The sequence below is a fragment of the Lethenteron reissneri genome, chromosome 14 (assembly GCF_015708825.2).
Source record: "Lethenteron reissneri isolate LAM-NWPU_2019-01 chromosome 14, ASM1570882v1, whole genome shotgun sequence".
In the NCBI taxonomy this organism is placed as follows: domain Eukaryota; kingdom Metazoa; phylum Chordata; class Hyperoartia; order Petromyzontiformes; family Petromyzontidae; genus Lethenteron; species Lethenteron reissneri.
Genome location: NC_083792.1, coordinates 1,861,530 through 1,877,917, shown reverse-complemented (window position 1 = coordinate 1,877,917; position 16,388 = coordinate 1,861,530). Strand labels below are relative to the sequence as shown.

The window sequence follows — 16,388 nt, the reverse complement described above, 5'->3', positions numbered from 1 at the left end:
CATCATCACTTATTTATCCAGGAGGGCGACACTGAGTCGAAGGATTCTTTTTGAGGCGAGCCCTGCATTTAGTTTTCATTTATTTTAAGATGTTTTCAGCCAGTTAATGACGAGCATTTATTGTACAAGTGGGGAGGAAACCGGAGCACCCAGATGAAAACCGACGCCTTGCGCAAGGGGGCAACGCTCTATTCCCGTACAGATAGAAACAGATGGCGATACAATTTTGGCTTTAAACTTTCGTGACTGCAGGAATCCATATTCTTGGTTCTTTCGGTAAAGTCACGTGGATAGAAAATAAAATTTAAAATGAATTAAAATAAAAGCAAAAATCCCACGACGTTTCGACCACAGCACAAGCGGTCTTCATCAGGCGGAGAGACAAGAGGGGGGGAAGCCTCCACATGCAGCTGCTTCTAAGGGCTTCCAAAGTGAGTGGGTGGGGGACGAGAGTTGCGAGGCAGCAGCAAAGAAAGCTGTGCGGCGTCAACAGCACGGGCAGGGCAGCCAGTCAGCCCAGGGGAGGCCCAGGACCAGTTCGGATAATCGCAACTGGTGTTGGCCATGAGCGGGAATCGAACTCGGGTCATCAGGTTCGAAGCGCAGCGCGCTAACTGCTACGCTCCCGCTCCCCACAGACACATGCACACACACGCACGCACACACAGGCTGGAAAACCTCCAACGGCTCTGGCCCAAACACAGATTCTCCTGCCAGGGGACACGTGGATGGCAACGACTGCGAGGCTTCCCTGGGCCGGTGTCTCTGGTGGAGTCCGCCTCACACAGGGGCAAACGAGGCCACCCCCCGTGCGTCTCACCATCGATGAGCCTCTGCCCCAGGGGTCACGGTCAGGTACATTCCCCCACCAGGTGCAAAATCCTCGACAGCTCAAATGTGTTGCGTCACCTGACAATCACGATCTCTAGCGCTAGCTTTGTTTTTGTGCAGTTGTCGGTGACCGGGCGGGCTCAACTCGCTCCACGAGAGAACCCGATCTCGTCGGTATGGGCGACCACACGGCACTGCGACGCTGGCTCGGCGCTTTAACACGGCCATTACGAACCCCCCCCCCCCTTCCCCCGAGCCACCATTGCACTTCGTGAGCAGGGGGGAGGGTTCGGCGATCAAGCCACGATGCGTCCTCACCTGGAAATCGAAGGTCTCGTCGCAGTTGAACACCAGCACGAAGCGGCCCAGCTGATTGCCCAGGGCCTTCACGGACTCCGTCTTGCCCGTCCCAGCAGGGCCTGAAGCCACACAAAGTGCCACCGCAGTCATCCCGATGAGCGCTCGCCACCGGCCACGGCCGCACCAGAGACCCTTTCAGCACGGCTGTGTTTCTGACATTACCGTTCACCAAACATTTACATCCCAGCGGGAGCTGAGCGTGTTACGGGAGAGGCCTGTGTCCTGATACCGAATGCAATCGGTGGCCTTGATAAAGCCTCGCAGTTCCTCCGTGCGGTTCCTTTGAAATGCAATGCACTTGGGTCGGGCTAAAACTCAAGGCTTTTCTATATCAGACACTAAGGCCCATTGCGCTAATCAGCTCTTCTACAAGGATGACCGGAGCTCCATCACCACCATCAACATCACCGACTTCCCACGGCTTTAATCCCCGCCCAGAGGATCTCTCCGTCTCGCGGTTCATGTTACTTCACTGTCACTGGAAAGAAATCCCCCTGGGTGGACTGTTGCTCCTCCCGATCCCTATAACCCCCCCCACCGTCAAGAAAAGATGGAGCCCGTGGTGGGGCCGCCGGCACCCTCACCGAAGGGCGAGCCGCCCAGCCGGGCCTCGAGCGCCTGCGTCATGGTGAGGTAGCAGCGGTCGGTGAGCGGCGTCTGCACCAGCTTGTCCTGCACGCCCAGGTACTCGAAGCCGTAGTTGAACTTGGCGTTGGCCATGTGGATAGACAGCTGCTTCAGCACGTCCGTCTGTGGGGAGAGAGCGGCGCGAGGGGATTGGGGCGAGGCGGAGACGGGACAGCGCGGGCGAGAGGCGCGGAGCTAAAGGCGTATTGGGAGCGAGACGGAACGAAATCAATGGAGCAACGGAAACGGGTTTAATGACGGGACATTCCCAGCCACCGTCTTCAACGCTCAGATCACGCGACAGATTTATGGGCAGAGCGATGCCGCTGATCGTTGCTCCGGCGACCTTGCATGACCCCGTGTGACCCCGTGTGACCTCGAGTGACCCCACGTGACCCCGCACGACCCCGCGTGACCGTGGGGTCGATCGCACCTGCTTGGGGTCGAAGCTGAAGCGCATCTGGGAGAGCCACTCGAAGCGCTTGGGGTGGGAGACCTTGTTCCGCGCCAGCGCCCTCGTCACGTCCCTCTGGTGAACCAGCTCGGTGATCTACGGCCACGGACGCCGACATCATGCGGAATAGCGGGAGCGAGCAGGAGAGGGAGCAGGAGAGAGAGGGGGGGGGGGCAAGAGAGAGAAAGCCAGGGAGCGGGAGAGGGGGAGTAAGTGGTAGGTTATGTGTAGACAAAGGAGACGGAGCCATCTGCCCCGTCTTTGCGTTCAGTGTACAGTGACAAACCCAAGTCATTTATTGCGTTTCCGATTCCCAAATCGACTCAAATGAGTGCCAATTATTCAAATAAAAGTTCTTTGAAAACTCGCATAAAATGTCGTTGTCCTCCCCAAAACACGCGTTGTGCTCGTGAACAGGATAACAATTAAGAACAGCAGAGCGACGGTGGCTACGCACGCGGCCTGCGGATTGCACGAAAGTTGTGAAACTCCCTTCCCGTAGGCGTTGAGGAGGTGCATTAATAATCTGGCTTACTAGAAGGTGGGACAGCAAGGCGCGGACTAATATCACCTGTCACTTCTCTAAGTGATAAGAGTGTTACCCCCTCGCACGCGTGGGTTTTAATTGGCCGATGACATCTTAATATATATTGGGGGCCGCTTATCTGTGGTTTCTCGCGCCTCCGAGTCGTCGTCTCTCTACGAGAACGAGCAAACACTGTGCAGCAGCGGCACGTCATGATCATTCTTCAAAATAATCTACGTGTGAAGGATGACATTAATAAATAATACTACCTCATCACAGTTATAATCAGGAAACACGTTGTAAAACGGAGTGCAATTCGCATGCCGCGGCGCCGATGGTTTCTAACAAAGGGGAACAATTCTGTCGAGGCCTGGCTAACCAAACGACGTCGAGTACATTCCGATTCGGGAGATCCCGAGGGTATCGTTCACACGTGTCGCCGGGAACCAGCGACAGACTCATCAGGGTGGCGCAGCCGGCTGAAAAGGAGGAGCTGGGGTGCAAACACGGAAAAGGAAAAACACAAAATACTTCACCGCAGAATAAAGACAATCGTTAAAAACAACAACAACAAAATCCGAGACACAAAAAACATTCCCGAGGAAAATAAATACGGAATGACAACGCGGAGCTAGTCCCGAGTGTGCGGGCGGTGCAACTGCACGCGGGCAGGAGGGGCCACGTAGAGGGAGCAGAGAAGGTGGCGGCGAGCGACCGATTGCGGTCGTCTGGGAGGCCTGGCAGCGCCAGCTGTAGGCGCACGCATCGTAGGCCTTGACCGGGGGCGGTGGCAAGGCCGGCGGGGGATCGGTGGGACTCAGGAGAGGTGGTAACGTCGGGGTCATGCGGCCAGGTGGCCGCGATTGGTGGGTGTGCGTGCACGTGACCTGCTCACGTGACACCTCGGCCGATGTCGCCGGAGGACGCGCACGTGGAGACGTGAGGGCACGGCGGTGGGACACGGAGGGGGGCGGGCGATTAATACCTTGCATCGATTAGCACGTTTGGCTACGTACGGTGCGAAAGAAGCTCAACATACGGTACATACCGAGCGGCCATGCCGACCACGGTATGGCACGGCCGGTCACAGACAGAGGTCACAGACACCGAAAACTTCTGCTTGTTATCGCCCCCCCCACCCCCACACGGCACCCACCAGGTGCTCCAGCTTCCTGCGCCGCAGCGCCGGCTGCTCGAGCAGCACGGAGTCGGCGAGCACGGTGAGCGTCGCCTCCACCGTGGCGAGGACGCCGCCCAGCGCCGCCGCCGCGGCCGCCGCGCCGGCCTCGTCCTCGTCGGAGCGGCCGTCCCCCTCGACGGCCGGCCGCCCCGACGCCGCCGCCGCTGCCGAGGCCAGCGCTGCCTCCACGCTCTCCGACCACGAGATCTGGGCCGACAGCACCACCAGCTGTGCCTGGGGGTCGGGGGTCAAAAACGGGGAAAGCGGAGAGTCGCAAAGGCCCAGGCGGTGGGGACACGATCATCTGAAGTGAAGTGGAGTAGGTTGAAGAGTAAAAGCGATCGGACAGTTATTAGGAGGAGAGGAGGCTTCCTATTGGACATCTGTTAAAATAGCTTCAGCACAAATAAATATTCTGATTCTGGTTATGGGGGAATGCCTGACAGACTGCAAACAACAACAAAATCCACAACGGGCGAGTTTAAACGGGATCTACTGTGCGCACGGTTCTAACGTCGTCGATCAACAGCCCGGGCGGCAGGAGGCCCGCCGGGGGGTCCGACGCAGCACCTGGTACTTGTCGATCCACTGGAGGTAGGCGCCGGGATCGACGCATCCCCCAAAGGCATGCGTGTCGGCGATGGAGTCGGCGAGCAGCCGCGCCAGGGTGACCCTCATCTCGCGCTCCACCAGCGTCAGCCACTCGTTGATCTTGGGGTGCTCCGCGATGGACACCGGCGTCTTGTACAGCACCTGGCGGGGCGGCCGAGACGGAGGAAACACAAACCGATCAGCAGAATCGCCGCCGTCTCTTCGCTCTCACGCGTCCAGGACGGCCGGTCTCTTCTCTTGTTTTATTTCAATCGTAGAGCGCCCCAACCGCCGAACAAGGAATTAGCAGATTTGTACGGCGGAACAGTGCGGCGAGATGAGATGCGTCGACGAGAAGGATGGTAGCGCGTGAATGTGATGATGATGCTGCAAGTGACGATGAGTGGTGAGTGATGAGTGTGCTGTATGTACGCGTGCGTTGAACTTCTTTCGCACCGCACGTAGCCAACCGCGCTAATCGGAGGTGCGATGAATGGGTCGGCAAGTTGGGGAGAAGGATGGGGTTAGTGATGGGGAAGGGAAGCGGAAGGGGAGTTGGGGTGAGCTGAGGGGAAATCGGCGAGTGCTTCAAGGGAACAACGAAAAATAGACAGGGAGGCCAATTGTTTGACGTGTAGGGGCAGCTTTTTGTAGCCACGATCATAATACACCAACGCAGGACCACGCGGTCACGTGCAGTGCTTCCATCTTCCGCCGTTATCAGATCTTCTTCTTCTAAGTTCTACTTCCCACTGAGATGACGGGCCCCACTTGGCGCCCCGCGGCACCGCCGGACGTACCTCCTCCCCCTCGCGCGACGCCACCCCCAGCACCACGGAGCTGTCCTCGTTGAGGATGATGCTGGAAACGCCGGCGAACATCTTCTTGAAGTGCTTCTGCAGCTTGGCCACGTTTTTGCTGTTGCCGATAATCTCCAGGAGGTCTTCGTCGCCCACGAAGTAAAACCTGCAGCACGGCGATGGGCGGGTCGCGCGGGTCAGGGCATGGTGGGGGCCCCCGCGTGCGCAACTCTATCACGATCGCCTGCCCGCTCGCCCACCCGCCCGCCCGCCCACCTGCTCGCCCGCTCGCTTGCCCACTCACTCGCTTGCCCACTCACTCGCTTGCCCCTCACTTGCTAGCCCGCTCACTCGCCCACTCACCCACTCGCCTACCCACTCGCTCGCCCGTCCGCTCACTCGCCCACTCACTTGCCCACTTGCTTGCCCGCTCGCCCGCTCAATTGCCCTCTCACCCACCCACTCGCCCACTCACTCATCAGCATGCTCGCTCGCCCAGTCACTCACCCGCCTGCTCGCTCACTCGCTAACTCGCCCGCCCGCTCGCTGGATCACTCGCCCCCTCGCTCGCTCGATTATTCATGGCTGTGTTTAACGACTCATCGAATTGGTGAACTTTATCACCAAGCAGGGTCTGTTGAGTCATAGTGGGGCTCTGAGTCGGGCCACGTCAATGACGTGGCCACACCTTCGTTGTGTTACTAGAATTTTGTCCAGCTCGGCTCAAACCAAACATCTTACCACTGGCTACAAATAAATACTCCGAGTACAGAGTAAGGAGTATGGAGCATGGTGTGTGGAATACAGAGTGTGTAGTACGGAGTGTGGAATGTGGAGCACCGAGTGTGGATTATGGAGTGTGGAACACGGAGTGTGGAGTGTGAAACAGGGAGTATAAAGTGTGAAACACGGAGCGTGGAACACGGAGTGTGGAGTGTGAAACACGGACTGTGGAACAGGGAGTGTGGAACACGGAGTGTGCAGTGTGGAACACGGAGTGTGCAGTGTGGAACACGGAGTGTGTAACGCGGAGTGTGGAACACGGAGTGAGCAGTGTGGAACAGGGAGTGTGAAGTGTGGAACACGGAGTGTGGAGTGTGGAACACGGAGTGTGGAGTGTGGACGATGGGGCGGGTCTGTAGGACTCGCCGGGGGAATGAGGATCGCTCCCGCTCCAGGTACTCCCCCAGCGCCTTCTGGATCTTGCCGAGGAGGTCGGCGAGCCTCTCGAGCGAGCGCTGCACGCCGGGGATGTTGAGCACGTCCATGACGAGCGGAGACTTGGACACCTTCTTCATGAGCGCCAGGAACTCCGTGCTGATGCTGCGGGGCGAGGGACAGACAGACAGATGGACAGACGGACAGACGGACAGACGGACGGACAGACGGCCGCGCTTGGCGCTGACGAGACGTCGACGGGCGGGGAAGCTTTAAGCCGAAGCGGCGGAGCGAAGGCGCCAGCCGTGGGTGTCGGTATCAGCGCGATGCGTCGGGTGGCCACCTGCCCTGATTGTCCCAGGATCGCCCTCTTTGTTGAGGAGGTCTCTAAGGTAGACATTTGAAGTCCTGGCTTTTGTCAGTTGTGCGATAATAATGACAAACGCACAGGGATACACGCGTGCACGCACATACAAATGCACAAAAACAAAGATTGCCTGTATAGCCTCTAACAAACCGATGGGGCAAGTGCTGTTAGCGAACGCCTCTGAAGACCGGCACAGTACAAGAGGGGTGGTCAGCACCACATCCGGCTGCTTTTGCCTGCCCAGCGCTGTGACTGGGAATCGAACTCAGCTCACCGGGTTCGCCACCGCTTCCCACTCACACACACACAGAAAAACACACTTGCACACACACACACACTCGCAAACACAAAAACACACTCGCACACTCGCAAACGCAAAAACACACGCACACACGCACACACACACGCACACACTCGCACACACACGCACACACACACTCGCACACACAAAAGCACACTCGTTGTGTGCGTGGGTGCGAGGGCGCCACCTCTGGAAGCGGCCCGTCTCGACGGGCAGCAGGTGCTTGATGTCGGCGCTGCCCGTGAAGATGCCCTCCAGGTAGACCCAGCGGCGCTGCACGTCGATCCACACGTCGAACAGCGCCAGGATGCGGTTCAGCTTGTCCTCCCAGCTCAGCGCGTCCTCCTCAAACACCTGCGCGCCCACATTGACACCATTGTCATTGTTTAGAAACACGCACAGGAGAGACGACTCAGAGGCACGGGAAACCACAGGCAGGCGGGAAGGCGGCCACACCCGGCGCCAACAATTGCCCGAGCTCTGTGGTCCTATATCCACGATGTTTATCCAACTCGGGTCAAAGGTCGCCAGTGTCCGCCACCACGCCCCCTCTACTCGGGCCCTCTGTCACACCTGGCGTCGCGCTCAACTCTTCCCCAAACCACCGCGTGCTGCGCAGGGCGTCCCTCGATCCGCTCCGTCGCCCCAAAAGCACCCGGGCTGGCGAGGCCTGCGTTGTCACGTGACCCCGAGCACCAGGGCCACTCACCGCGTGGGGCCGACAGCTCGAGAGGCGGCAGTGGCGTCAGTCCGCAACAGTGACCGAGCTCTCTCCACCGCTTCAGTGCGGACGGGAGGCGTGCTGGCAGGGTCCGTGTGGGTTGTCCGTGTGTGTGTATCATGTGTGGCAAAGGCGGCTGTGTGTGGTGCTGGCCACCCAACCCATCGTGTGCCGTGCCGGCCTGCATAGGTGCTACTCGCTGCAAACAGCACTTGCTCCAACAGTCTGTTATAAGGCTATACGGGGGATCTTTGTCTTTGTATCACGTGCCAAAAGCCCTCGTTGGTGGAATGGACCGAATGTCCCAGCTGGGCAGGACCCTCCTGGAAAGAAGCTTCGGGGCTCGGTGAGGCCTTTCCCGGACACGCAGAGGGCGGCAGGGTCGTCCTCATCGCCACTCCGGTTTTGTGGAGGGGGGCAGCAGTCGGCGAGGGGAGGGGGGGCTGCCCTCACCTTGTAGTAGGGGGAGAGCTTCATGGCCGACACGCTGTTGATGTGCTCCTTGACGCGGTTGAAGAGGTCGTCCCAGCCGCGGATGAGCCGGCACTTGTTCTGGTAGTTCACCATGTCCAGCTCGTAGGCGCTCCACAGCTCACGGATCTGAAGGGGGGAGACGGTGGGTGAGCGAGTGAGTGAGTGGGTGAGCAAGCAGATGAGCGGGCGAGTGCGTGAGGGAGTGTGCGAGAAAACAAGCAAACAAGGCGGTGAGTGCATGAGTGAGTGGGTGGTTGGGTGAGTGAACAGGTGAGTGCACGAGTGGGTGAGCGAGCTGTTGTTCGAGTGAGGAAGTCACCGAGTGAGCAAGTAAGTCGGTAGGCGGGTGACCGAGTGGGTGAGTTAGCGGGCGGGCGATTCAACGAGCCAGTGAGTGAGCGACAGAATGCATGGGTGAGTGACTGAGCGAGTGAACGGTTGAGCGTGTGTAACTGCAGAAGCACTGGGGTCACTTCAGCCCGAGCCCGCGTGCCCAGACCAGGCATTGCGCCCGTGAGGGCCACCTGAGGGCAATTGACCACCGATAATATTGAGATGACATCACCACTGAACGGCAATGTGATTGCCCGGGCGATGGGTGACGGGGAAGGGTCTGGCCCGACATAGCCAGTGATACCTGGAGGGTGTGGCAGTTGGATTCCCAGCAGCATCCAACTTTCCACATCTCCCTCCTGACACGACCCCCACGTGAGCCCCCCCACCGCCCCCCCCCCCTTAGGACAGTAGCTGCCAATACTGTGGCCTGCGTAGCGATCAGGAGATTGGCAACGCAGCAAAGTGGGTTCATGAGCCCATCCGCGCGGACCTCCGACTGCCATTCCCCTGAACGCGAGACTCACGTGTTTTCTCCCACGGATAAAAATTTTCATTTTTTTATTAAACTACCCAAACAGGAAGGGGCCAACCATCCTAACGCAGGGCCCTCCTGCGACGGCGAGCCTCGAGGAGACCCCAAGCGAGGCTCTCCCCGACGGCGAGGAGCGTGGTGTGCGGGGCGTGCGGGGCGTGTGGGGCGTGTGGGGCGAGCGTGGCGTGCGGGGCGTGCGGAGCGTGCGGGGTGTGTGGGGTGTGTGGGGGTGTGCGGGGCGTGTGGGGCGTGTGGGGCGTGTGGGGTGTGTGGGGTGTGTGGGGTGTGTGGGGTGTGGGGGCGTGTGGGGCGTGTGGGGCGTGCGGGTGTGTGGGTGTGTGGGGTGTGTGGAGAGTGTGGGGAGTGTGGGGAGTGTGGGGTGTGAGGGGTGTGTGGGGTGTGTGGGGAGTGAGGGGTGTGTGGGGTGTGAGGGGAGTGTGGGGTGTGCGGGGAGTTGGGGAGTGTGGGGTGTGTGGGGTGTGTGGGGTGTGTGGGGTGTGTGGGGAGTGTGGGGCGTGTGGGGAGTGAGGGTGTGGGGTGTGTGGGTGTGTGGGGGGTGTGGGGAGTGTGGGGCGTGCGGGGTGTGTGGGGTGTGGGGGGTGTGGGGAGTGTGGGGCGTGTGGGGAGTGAGGGTGTGTGGGGTGTGTGGGGTGTGTGGGGAGTGAGGGGTGTGTGGGGGCTGAGGGGTGTGTGGAGTGTGTGGGGAGTGTGGGGGTGTGGGGTGTGTGGGGAGTGTGGGGTGTGTGGGTGTGTGGGGTGTGTGGGGAGTGTGGGGTGTGTGGGGTGAGTGGGGGTGTGGGGTGGTGGGGGTGTGGGGTGTGTGGGGTGTGTGGGGTGTGTGGGGTGTGTGGGGTGTGGGGTGTGTGGGGTGTGTGGGGTGTGGGGGGTGTGGGGTGTGTGGGGAGTGTGGGGAGTGTGGGGTGTGTGGGGTGGTGGGGGTGTGGGGTGTGTGGGTGAGTGGGGGTGTGGGGTGTATGGGGTGTGTGGGGTGTGTGGGGTGTGTGGGGTGTGAGGGGTGTGTGGGGAGTGTGGGGCGTGTGGGGTGTGGGGGTGTGGGGGTGTGTGGGGAGTGTGGGGAGTGAGGGGTGTGGGGGTGTGTGGGGTGTGTGGGGTGTGAGGGCGTGTGGGTGCGTGAGGGGAGTGGGGGGTGTGGAGGGGAGTGTGGGGAGTGAGGGGAGTGAGGGGAGTGCGGGGGTGCGGGGCGTGAGGGGTGTGAGGGGTGTGTGGGGTGTGTGGGGTGTGTGGGGAGTGTGGGGAGTGTGGGGAGTGAGGGGAGTGTGGGGCGTGTGGGGGTGTGGGGAGTGGGGGTGTGAGGGGGAGTGTGGGGTGTGTGGGGTGTGTGGGGTGTGAGGGGTGTGTGGGGTGTGAGGGGAGTGTGGGGCGTGAGGGGCGTGTGGGGTGTGAGGGGAGTGGGGGTGTGTGTGGGTGTGTGGGGTGTGTGGGGTGTGTGGGCTGTGGGGGGTGTGGGGGTGCGAGGGTGTGGGGGGTGGGGTGTTGGGGTGTGTGGGGTGTGTGGGGTGTGCGGGGAGTGTGGGGAGTGTGGGGGCGTGTGGGGTGTGTGGGGTTGTGGGGGTGTGTGGGGTGTGTGGGGCGTGGGGGTGTGTGGGGTGTGTGGGTGTGTGGGTGTGGGGGAGTGTGGGGCGTGAGGGGCGTGTGGGGTGTGAGGGGAGTGTGGGGTGTGTGGGGTGTGGGGGGTGTGTGGGGTGTGTGGGGAGTGCGGGGTGTGTGGGTGTGTGGGGTGTGAGGGGAGTGTGGGGTGTGAGGGGGTGTGGGGTGTGTGGGGTGGTGGGGTGTGCGGGGTGTGTGGGTGTGGGGGCGTGGGGGAGTGAGGGGCGTGTGGGGGGTGGGGTGTGGGGGTGTGGGGCGAGCGTGGTGGGGGTGTGGGGTTGTGGGGTGGTGTGGGGCGTGCGGGGCGTGTGGGGCGTGCGGGGCGTGTGGGGTGTGCGGGGCGTGTGGGTGTGTGGGGTGTGTGGGGTGTGTGGGGTGTGCGGGGCGTGTGGGGCGTGTGGGGTGTGTGGGTGTGTGGGGTGTGTGGGGTGTGTGGGCGTGCGGGGTGTGTGGGGTGTGTGGGGTGTGTGGGGTGTGCGGGGCGTGTGGGGCGTGCGGGGCGTGTGGGGTGTGCGGGGCGTGTGGGGTGTGTGGGGTGTGCGGGGTGTGTGGGGTGTGTGGGGCGTGCGGGGTGTGTGGGGTGTGTGGGGTGTGCGGGGCGTGTGGGGTGTGCGAGGCGTGTGCGGGACATGCGTGGCGTGCGGGGCGTGCGGGGCGTGTGGGGTGTGCGGGGCGTGTGGGGCACGTGCGGCCCCGCCTCCGGGCGTGCCTCTCCCGCACCTGCTTGAGGAACTCCTCGAGCGCCATCTCCCCCTGCGCCACGAGCAGCACGTCCTTCACCACGGCCTCGTTCTTCTGCAGGTCCACGTCCCAGATGTGGCCCAGCGTGAGCTCCGACAGCACCCAGCTCACGCGCAGCCGCTTCATCAGCTGCTTCCAGTGGCGGTCCTTCAGCGCCTCCGACTTGAGGTCGATCACCAGCATGTTCACCTGCGGCGCATCGCGGGCCCGAGGGGCACGTGAGTGTGCGTGCGCCCACGTGAGCGCGTGCCCGGGTGCGGTGTGCGGCGGACGTTGCCGCTTAGGAGACGGAGGCGGCCGGACCGCGGTTGCTGGCCAGCCACCCCCTCGTGTGCACACGGCCCAACAGCCCGCTGAGGCTAAACGGGGGACCTTTGTCTTTGTGAGTGTGTCTGCGTACGGATCGGCAGTGTGGTAGTTAACGTGCTGCAGACGACCAACTGTGGTGGAAAATGTTTGAACTGCTCCTGGGGCTACCTAAGGTCGAGTCGAGGGCAAACTGCCCCACCCCAAACCCCCCCACTCTCTTGCCCCACGCACTTCTGACCCCCACTACCCTCCCCCCGGTGCCAAATGAACAAAACGAACGAATCGACCGGCTCGATCAGGAATGCAACGATTTCATAACGGAAGCGCCGTCACCGGAAGTGACATCACGTCGGGCCGGCGCTCGTGGCGTTCACCCGGGCCGCGCCGCTGCAGTGCCACGGCAATCGGAGCGAGTGGCCGGGCTGAGGGATGTCTCCGCACCGGGCGTCGCTGGGCGGGGGGGGGGGGGGTCACCTTGAGGTAGCTCTTGAGCAGCTTGAGCACGTGCTCGTAGGACGCGTACTGGCGCAGGCGCGCGGGGAAGTTCTTCAGCTGGTTCACGAGGCCGTCCAGGCTCTGCCGCAGCTGCTCACGCACGGTCACACAAACAGAGACGCGGTCACACACACAGAGACACGTGACACACACAGAGACGCGGTCACACACACAGAGACAGGGTCACAGGCACAGAGACGCACGGTGACCAACACCGCCGGTGTTCGGGGCGTGCCGCTGCTGCGCGACGCTTCAGCGCTCACCTTGCGCGGCTGCACCGACAGCCACGGCTGCTCCTTCATCTGGTCGATCTGCTCCCAGATTTTGTGCAACTCGGACCACACGCCCTTGAGGTCCTGCAGCTCCTCCAGAGCCACCTGGAGAGAACCGCAGGCACCACGCCCCGGGTAGCAAGGGGACACGGGGACACAGGGCACATGAGGACACAGGGACATGAGGACACAGAAGACACGGGGACAGGTGACATGGGGACAGGTGACATTGGGACAGTGACATGGGGACAGTGACATGGGCAAACGGGAGATATGAGAATATGGAGACAGCGAGGCACGGGGACAGGCGGTGGTGCGTGGCCTCTAACCCAGCACTCTGGAGGCGTGGGTTGGCGGATCACACAAACGTCGCGCAACTCCCATCCCGTGGGCATTGAGAAGCCATTCCCTCGCTCGCCAGAAGGAGGGAGTGCAACACGTGCAGCATTACACTGCTGATGACGCTGATGGTGTCAGCTATTGACGATGGCGACGATAATGATACTGGCGGTGTTAATGATGACGGCAATATCACTACTGCTGCTAAATCTGGTGCTGCTGATGATGTTGCTGATGACGATGATGATGCTGACAATGACGATGTGGGTGCCACGGTGGCTAGGAGATGTAAGCTACCTCGCCTGGTATACAGGATGTCCTGGGTTCAATCCCGACCCTGTATATTCGAATTTGTGGTGTCTCTCTCGCCGTGGTCGCGTGGATTTTCCTCCAGGTCCTCCGGTTCATCCCTCCACATTTAGAATCAACGTCACGCGTTTAGAGTAGCCGGCTGTGATACATTTCCACGTGATAAGCCCACGTCTTTGAGCTATCATTTAAGATAGCCAGGCCACTGAAAAAGAGCTACGTAGCTCAGTGGGACCTAACCTGGTAAAATAAAAACAATAGTTGTAATAGGTTTGACGATGATAGTGATGGTGAAGGTGATGGTGCCGTGCGGTGTGGGCCGTGCCTGCAGCCGCTCCTCTGAGCCGCTGAGCAGGCCCGTGTCGGTGAGCTCCAGGGCCTCCTTGGCGCGCGAGCACTTGTCGCGGTCGTCCTTGAGCCGCCCGAACTTCCCCTCGTAGATCGTGAGCGTCTGCAGCGCCTCCTCGGGCCGCAGGTTCCCCTAGGAGACAACAGCGGAGATGCCACGAGTGCGACCGACTCCACCGGACGAACCGTTATTTATAATTAACGTCACACGTTTAGAGCGTTTGGCTGCTCTGAATCTCCACGTGATGAGCCACTTCGTTGGGATATCATTTGTGATCAGGTCGCTTCTGAAAAAGAGCTACACAGCTCAGTAGGCCTTTACTTGGTAAAATAAAATAGTTTATAGTTTTATTTTCACGAGACGAAAATTGACACTCGCCATGACGAGGGACGGCAGAGAGAGAGAGACGCACTCAGCGACCAGGACTTGAACCTTCAACCCAGCCTCAGGACCTCAGAGCTGAAACCCAGCACCTGGGTGCAGTTGGCTCAGAAACTCTGGCATGGCCATTACGATCCAACGTTAAAGAAAGTCACCCGGTACCAGGACTTCGACCTTGAATCCAGGTTCTCAGCGGTTCTGAAACGGCCAAATGTGAATCTCCTCAAGCCACCCAGCCAAACGGAACGTAGCCAGGATCATGGCAAACCCTGGCATGGCCGCTACGAACCCGTAAATGAAACACGCGGATCGCTGCATCGCAGGATCGTGAGAGACGGCGACGGCTTGGGGAGGTGTTCATCCAGCAGTGGATCGATCGTGACAGATGTAGCCCCGTAGCAGCAAGGGGTGGGGGGGGGGGGGGCTGAAGGGGGACCAACGCCCCCCTGACAAAGACTCGGGCCCCTTTTGACTTCTCAGGTGGCCGTCGGTCCCACTCCGATTAGCGCGGTTGGCTACGTGTGGCACGAAGGAAGTTCAACGTACACGCACACGTGCAAGTAAGCGATGGGCTCTGCAGGCTCTCCTCCGAAACGGCGAGGGAGAGACCTCCAGTGGAATGCACGAGAGGCACGAGCGAATCGCATCGTGTCACTCGTTCGTGTTCAACGTGCGTCCGCACAAATTGCTGCTGCTGCTGCCGCTGCTGCTTTGGCAGTGGCGCACGGGCACAGTTACCGACAAAACGACACTCGCCAATAACAACGTGTGTGGCCTCAAAAGTTAAACAAATGTGTAATACGCTACGAAGGAGGGCCATTGCCCGAAACGTCGGCCACGCAGTGCTGTTGAGGAACGTGCAGCTGAGACGCCTGCCTCAAGTTTCACTTTGCCCATATCGTGCACAGTACGTAGCCAACCGCGCTAATCGGAGGTGCAGGGGAAAGACGACAAACTAAACGCCAAAAAAGCAGCGCTCAGTTTTCAATCGTCTGTGTATGTAGCCAGTGCAGCGTTTGGGCCGACGAGGGGCAGAACGCAAACTGCTCCCGCCTCTCCCCGCCGGTGCCGCGACCACGTGGAGTGGTAAGCGGAGGGGCGTGAGATCTCACGGCGACGCGACTACGCGGGGTGGTGCGTGGAGGGATGTGAGAGGACTCACCACCCCGCGACCACGTGGGGTGGTGAGTGGAGGGATGTGAGAGGACTCACCACCAAGCGACCACACGGGGTGGTGAGTGGAGGGATGTGAGAGGACTCACCACCCCGCGACCACGTGGGGTGGTGAGTGGAGGGATGTGAGAGGACTCACCACCCCGCGACCACGTGGGGTGGTGAGTGGAGGGATGTGAGAGGACGCACCACCCCGTGACCACACGGGGTGGTGAGTGGAGGGGAGCGGGAGGACTCACGGCGACGGGCTTCCCGCGCTCCCACTCGGCGAGCAGCTCCCCGGTGCGGGCCTCGACGGCGCGGTCCTCCTGCACGATCTTGAGCTGCAGGCTGGCCACCTGCTGCTGGATGGCGGCGTCCTTGCGCTTCATGATGTCGCTGAAGGCGCCCCACTCGCCCTCCACGTTGTCGATGTAGAGCCACGACGGCGGGAACTGGAAGCGGTGGCGCTCCAGCAGGCGCTGCCCGTTGCGGAACAGCTGCGCCGGTGGGCACGAGCGGCGCCGCCACGCCGGCCGCAAGTCAGCGGCACGGCGGAGGCGGCGGAGGCGGCGTGCGAGCGTTAGCGGTGCGAGGGGAGAATGACTGGCTCGCTAGTCGGGGTGTTACCAGCTTAGCCATTGGTGTTATCAGTTTGGTAGTTATGTATTAGTAGTGAAGTAGTAATATTGGGATTAGTGGTTTAGTAGTTTAGTGGTAGTATTAGCGTTTTAGTAGTTTAGTTTTAATAGTTTAGGCGTAGAATAAGTCATTTGGTAGTTGTATAAGTGGTTTAGTAATTTAGTAGTCGTATTCGTGGTTTAATAGTTTAGTTGTAGTATTCGTAGATTAGTAGGAGTGGTATTTGTGGTTTAGTTGTTTAGTAGTAGTATTCATGATTGATTAGTTTAGTTGTAGTAGTGGTTTAATACTTATATTGTTAATATTATCTGTATTATGAGTATTTAATATTTATTTGGTGTTCTTCTAGTCTCATGCAAATCATTAGTTCCGTCTGACCAACACAGCATTGGCCACAGGAGCAATTAATCTGGTACACACCTACTGTTGATAGCTTCGGCAATTCATCTTTAGTACCAGATATTAGTTTTTTTGTATATTAAATACTCACAAACACAACTGTTGGCAGTTGCAGAACATGCGCACCAACAAGG

General features: G+C 60.1%; 1 protein-coding gene across 1 annotated transcript in view; it reads right to left on the bottom strand.

The window, feature by feature from the left end:
- Positions 1–16,388, bottom strand: part of LOC133342225 (cytoplasmic dynein 1 heavy chain 1-like) — a 130,610-nt gene that overhangs the window by 74,880 nt on the left and 39,342 nt on the right. Inside the window, 14 exon segments of the mRNA XM_061551231.1 lie at positions 1,150–1,250; positions 1,776–1,941; positions 2,252–2,368; positions 3,955–4,212; positions 4,549–4,731; positions 5,370–5,535; positions 6,519–6,692; positions 7,383–7,549; positions 8,370–8,516; positions 11,587–11,796; positions 12,391–12,501; positions 12,675–12,788; positions 13,657–13,812; positions 15,474–15,713. Of these exon segments, the coding sequence (XP_061407215.1) occupies positions 1,150–1,250; positions 1,776–1,941; positions 2,252–2,368; positions 3,955–4,212; positions 4,549–4,731; positions 5,370–5,535; positions 6,519–6,692; positions 7,383–7,549; positions 8,370–8,516; positions 11,587–11,796; positions 12,391–12,501; positions 12,675–12,788; positions 13,657–13,812; positions 15,474–15,713 (2,310 nt within the window).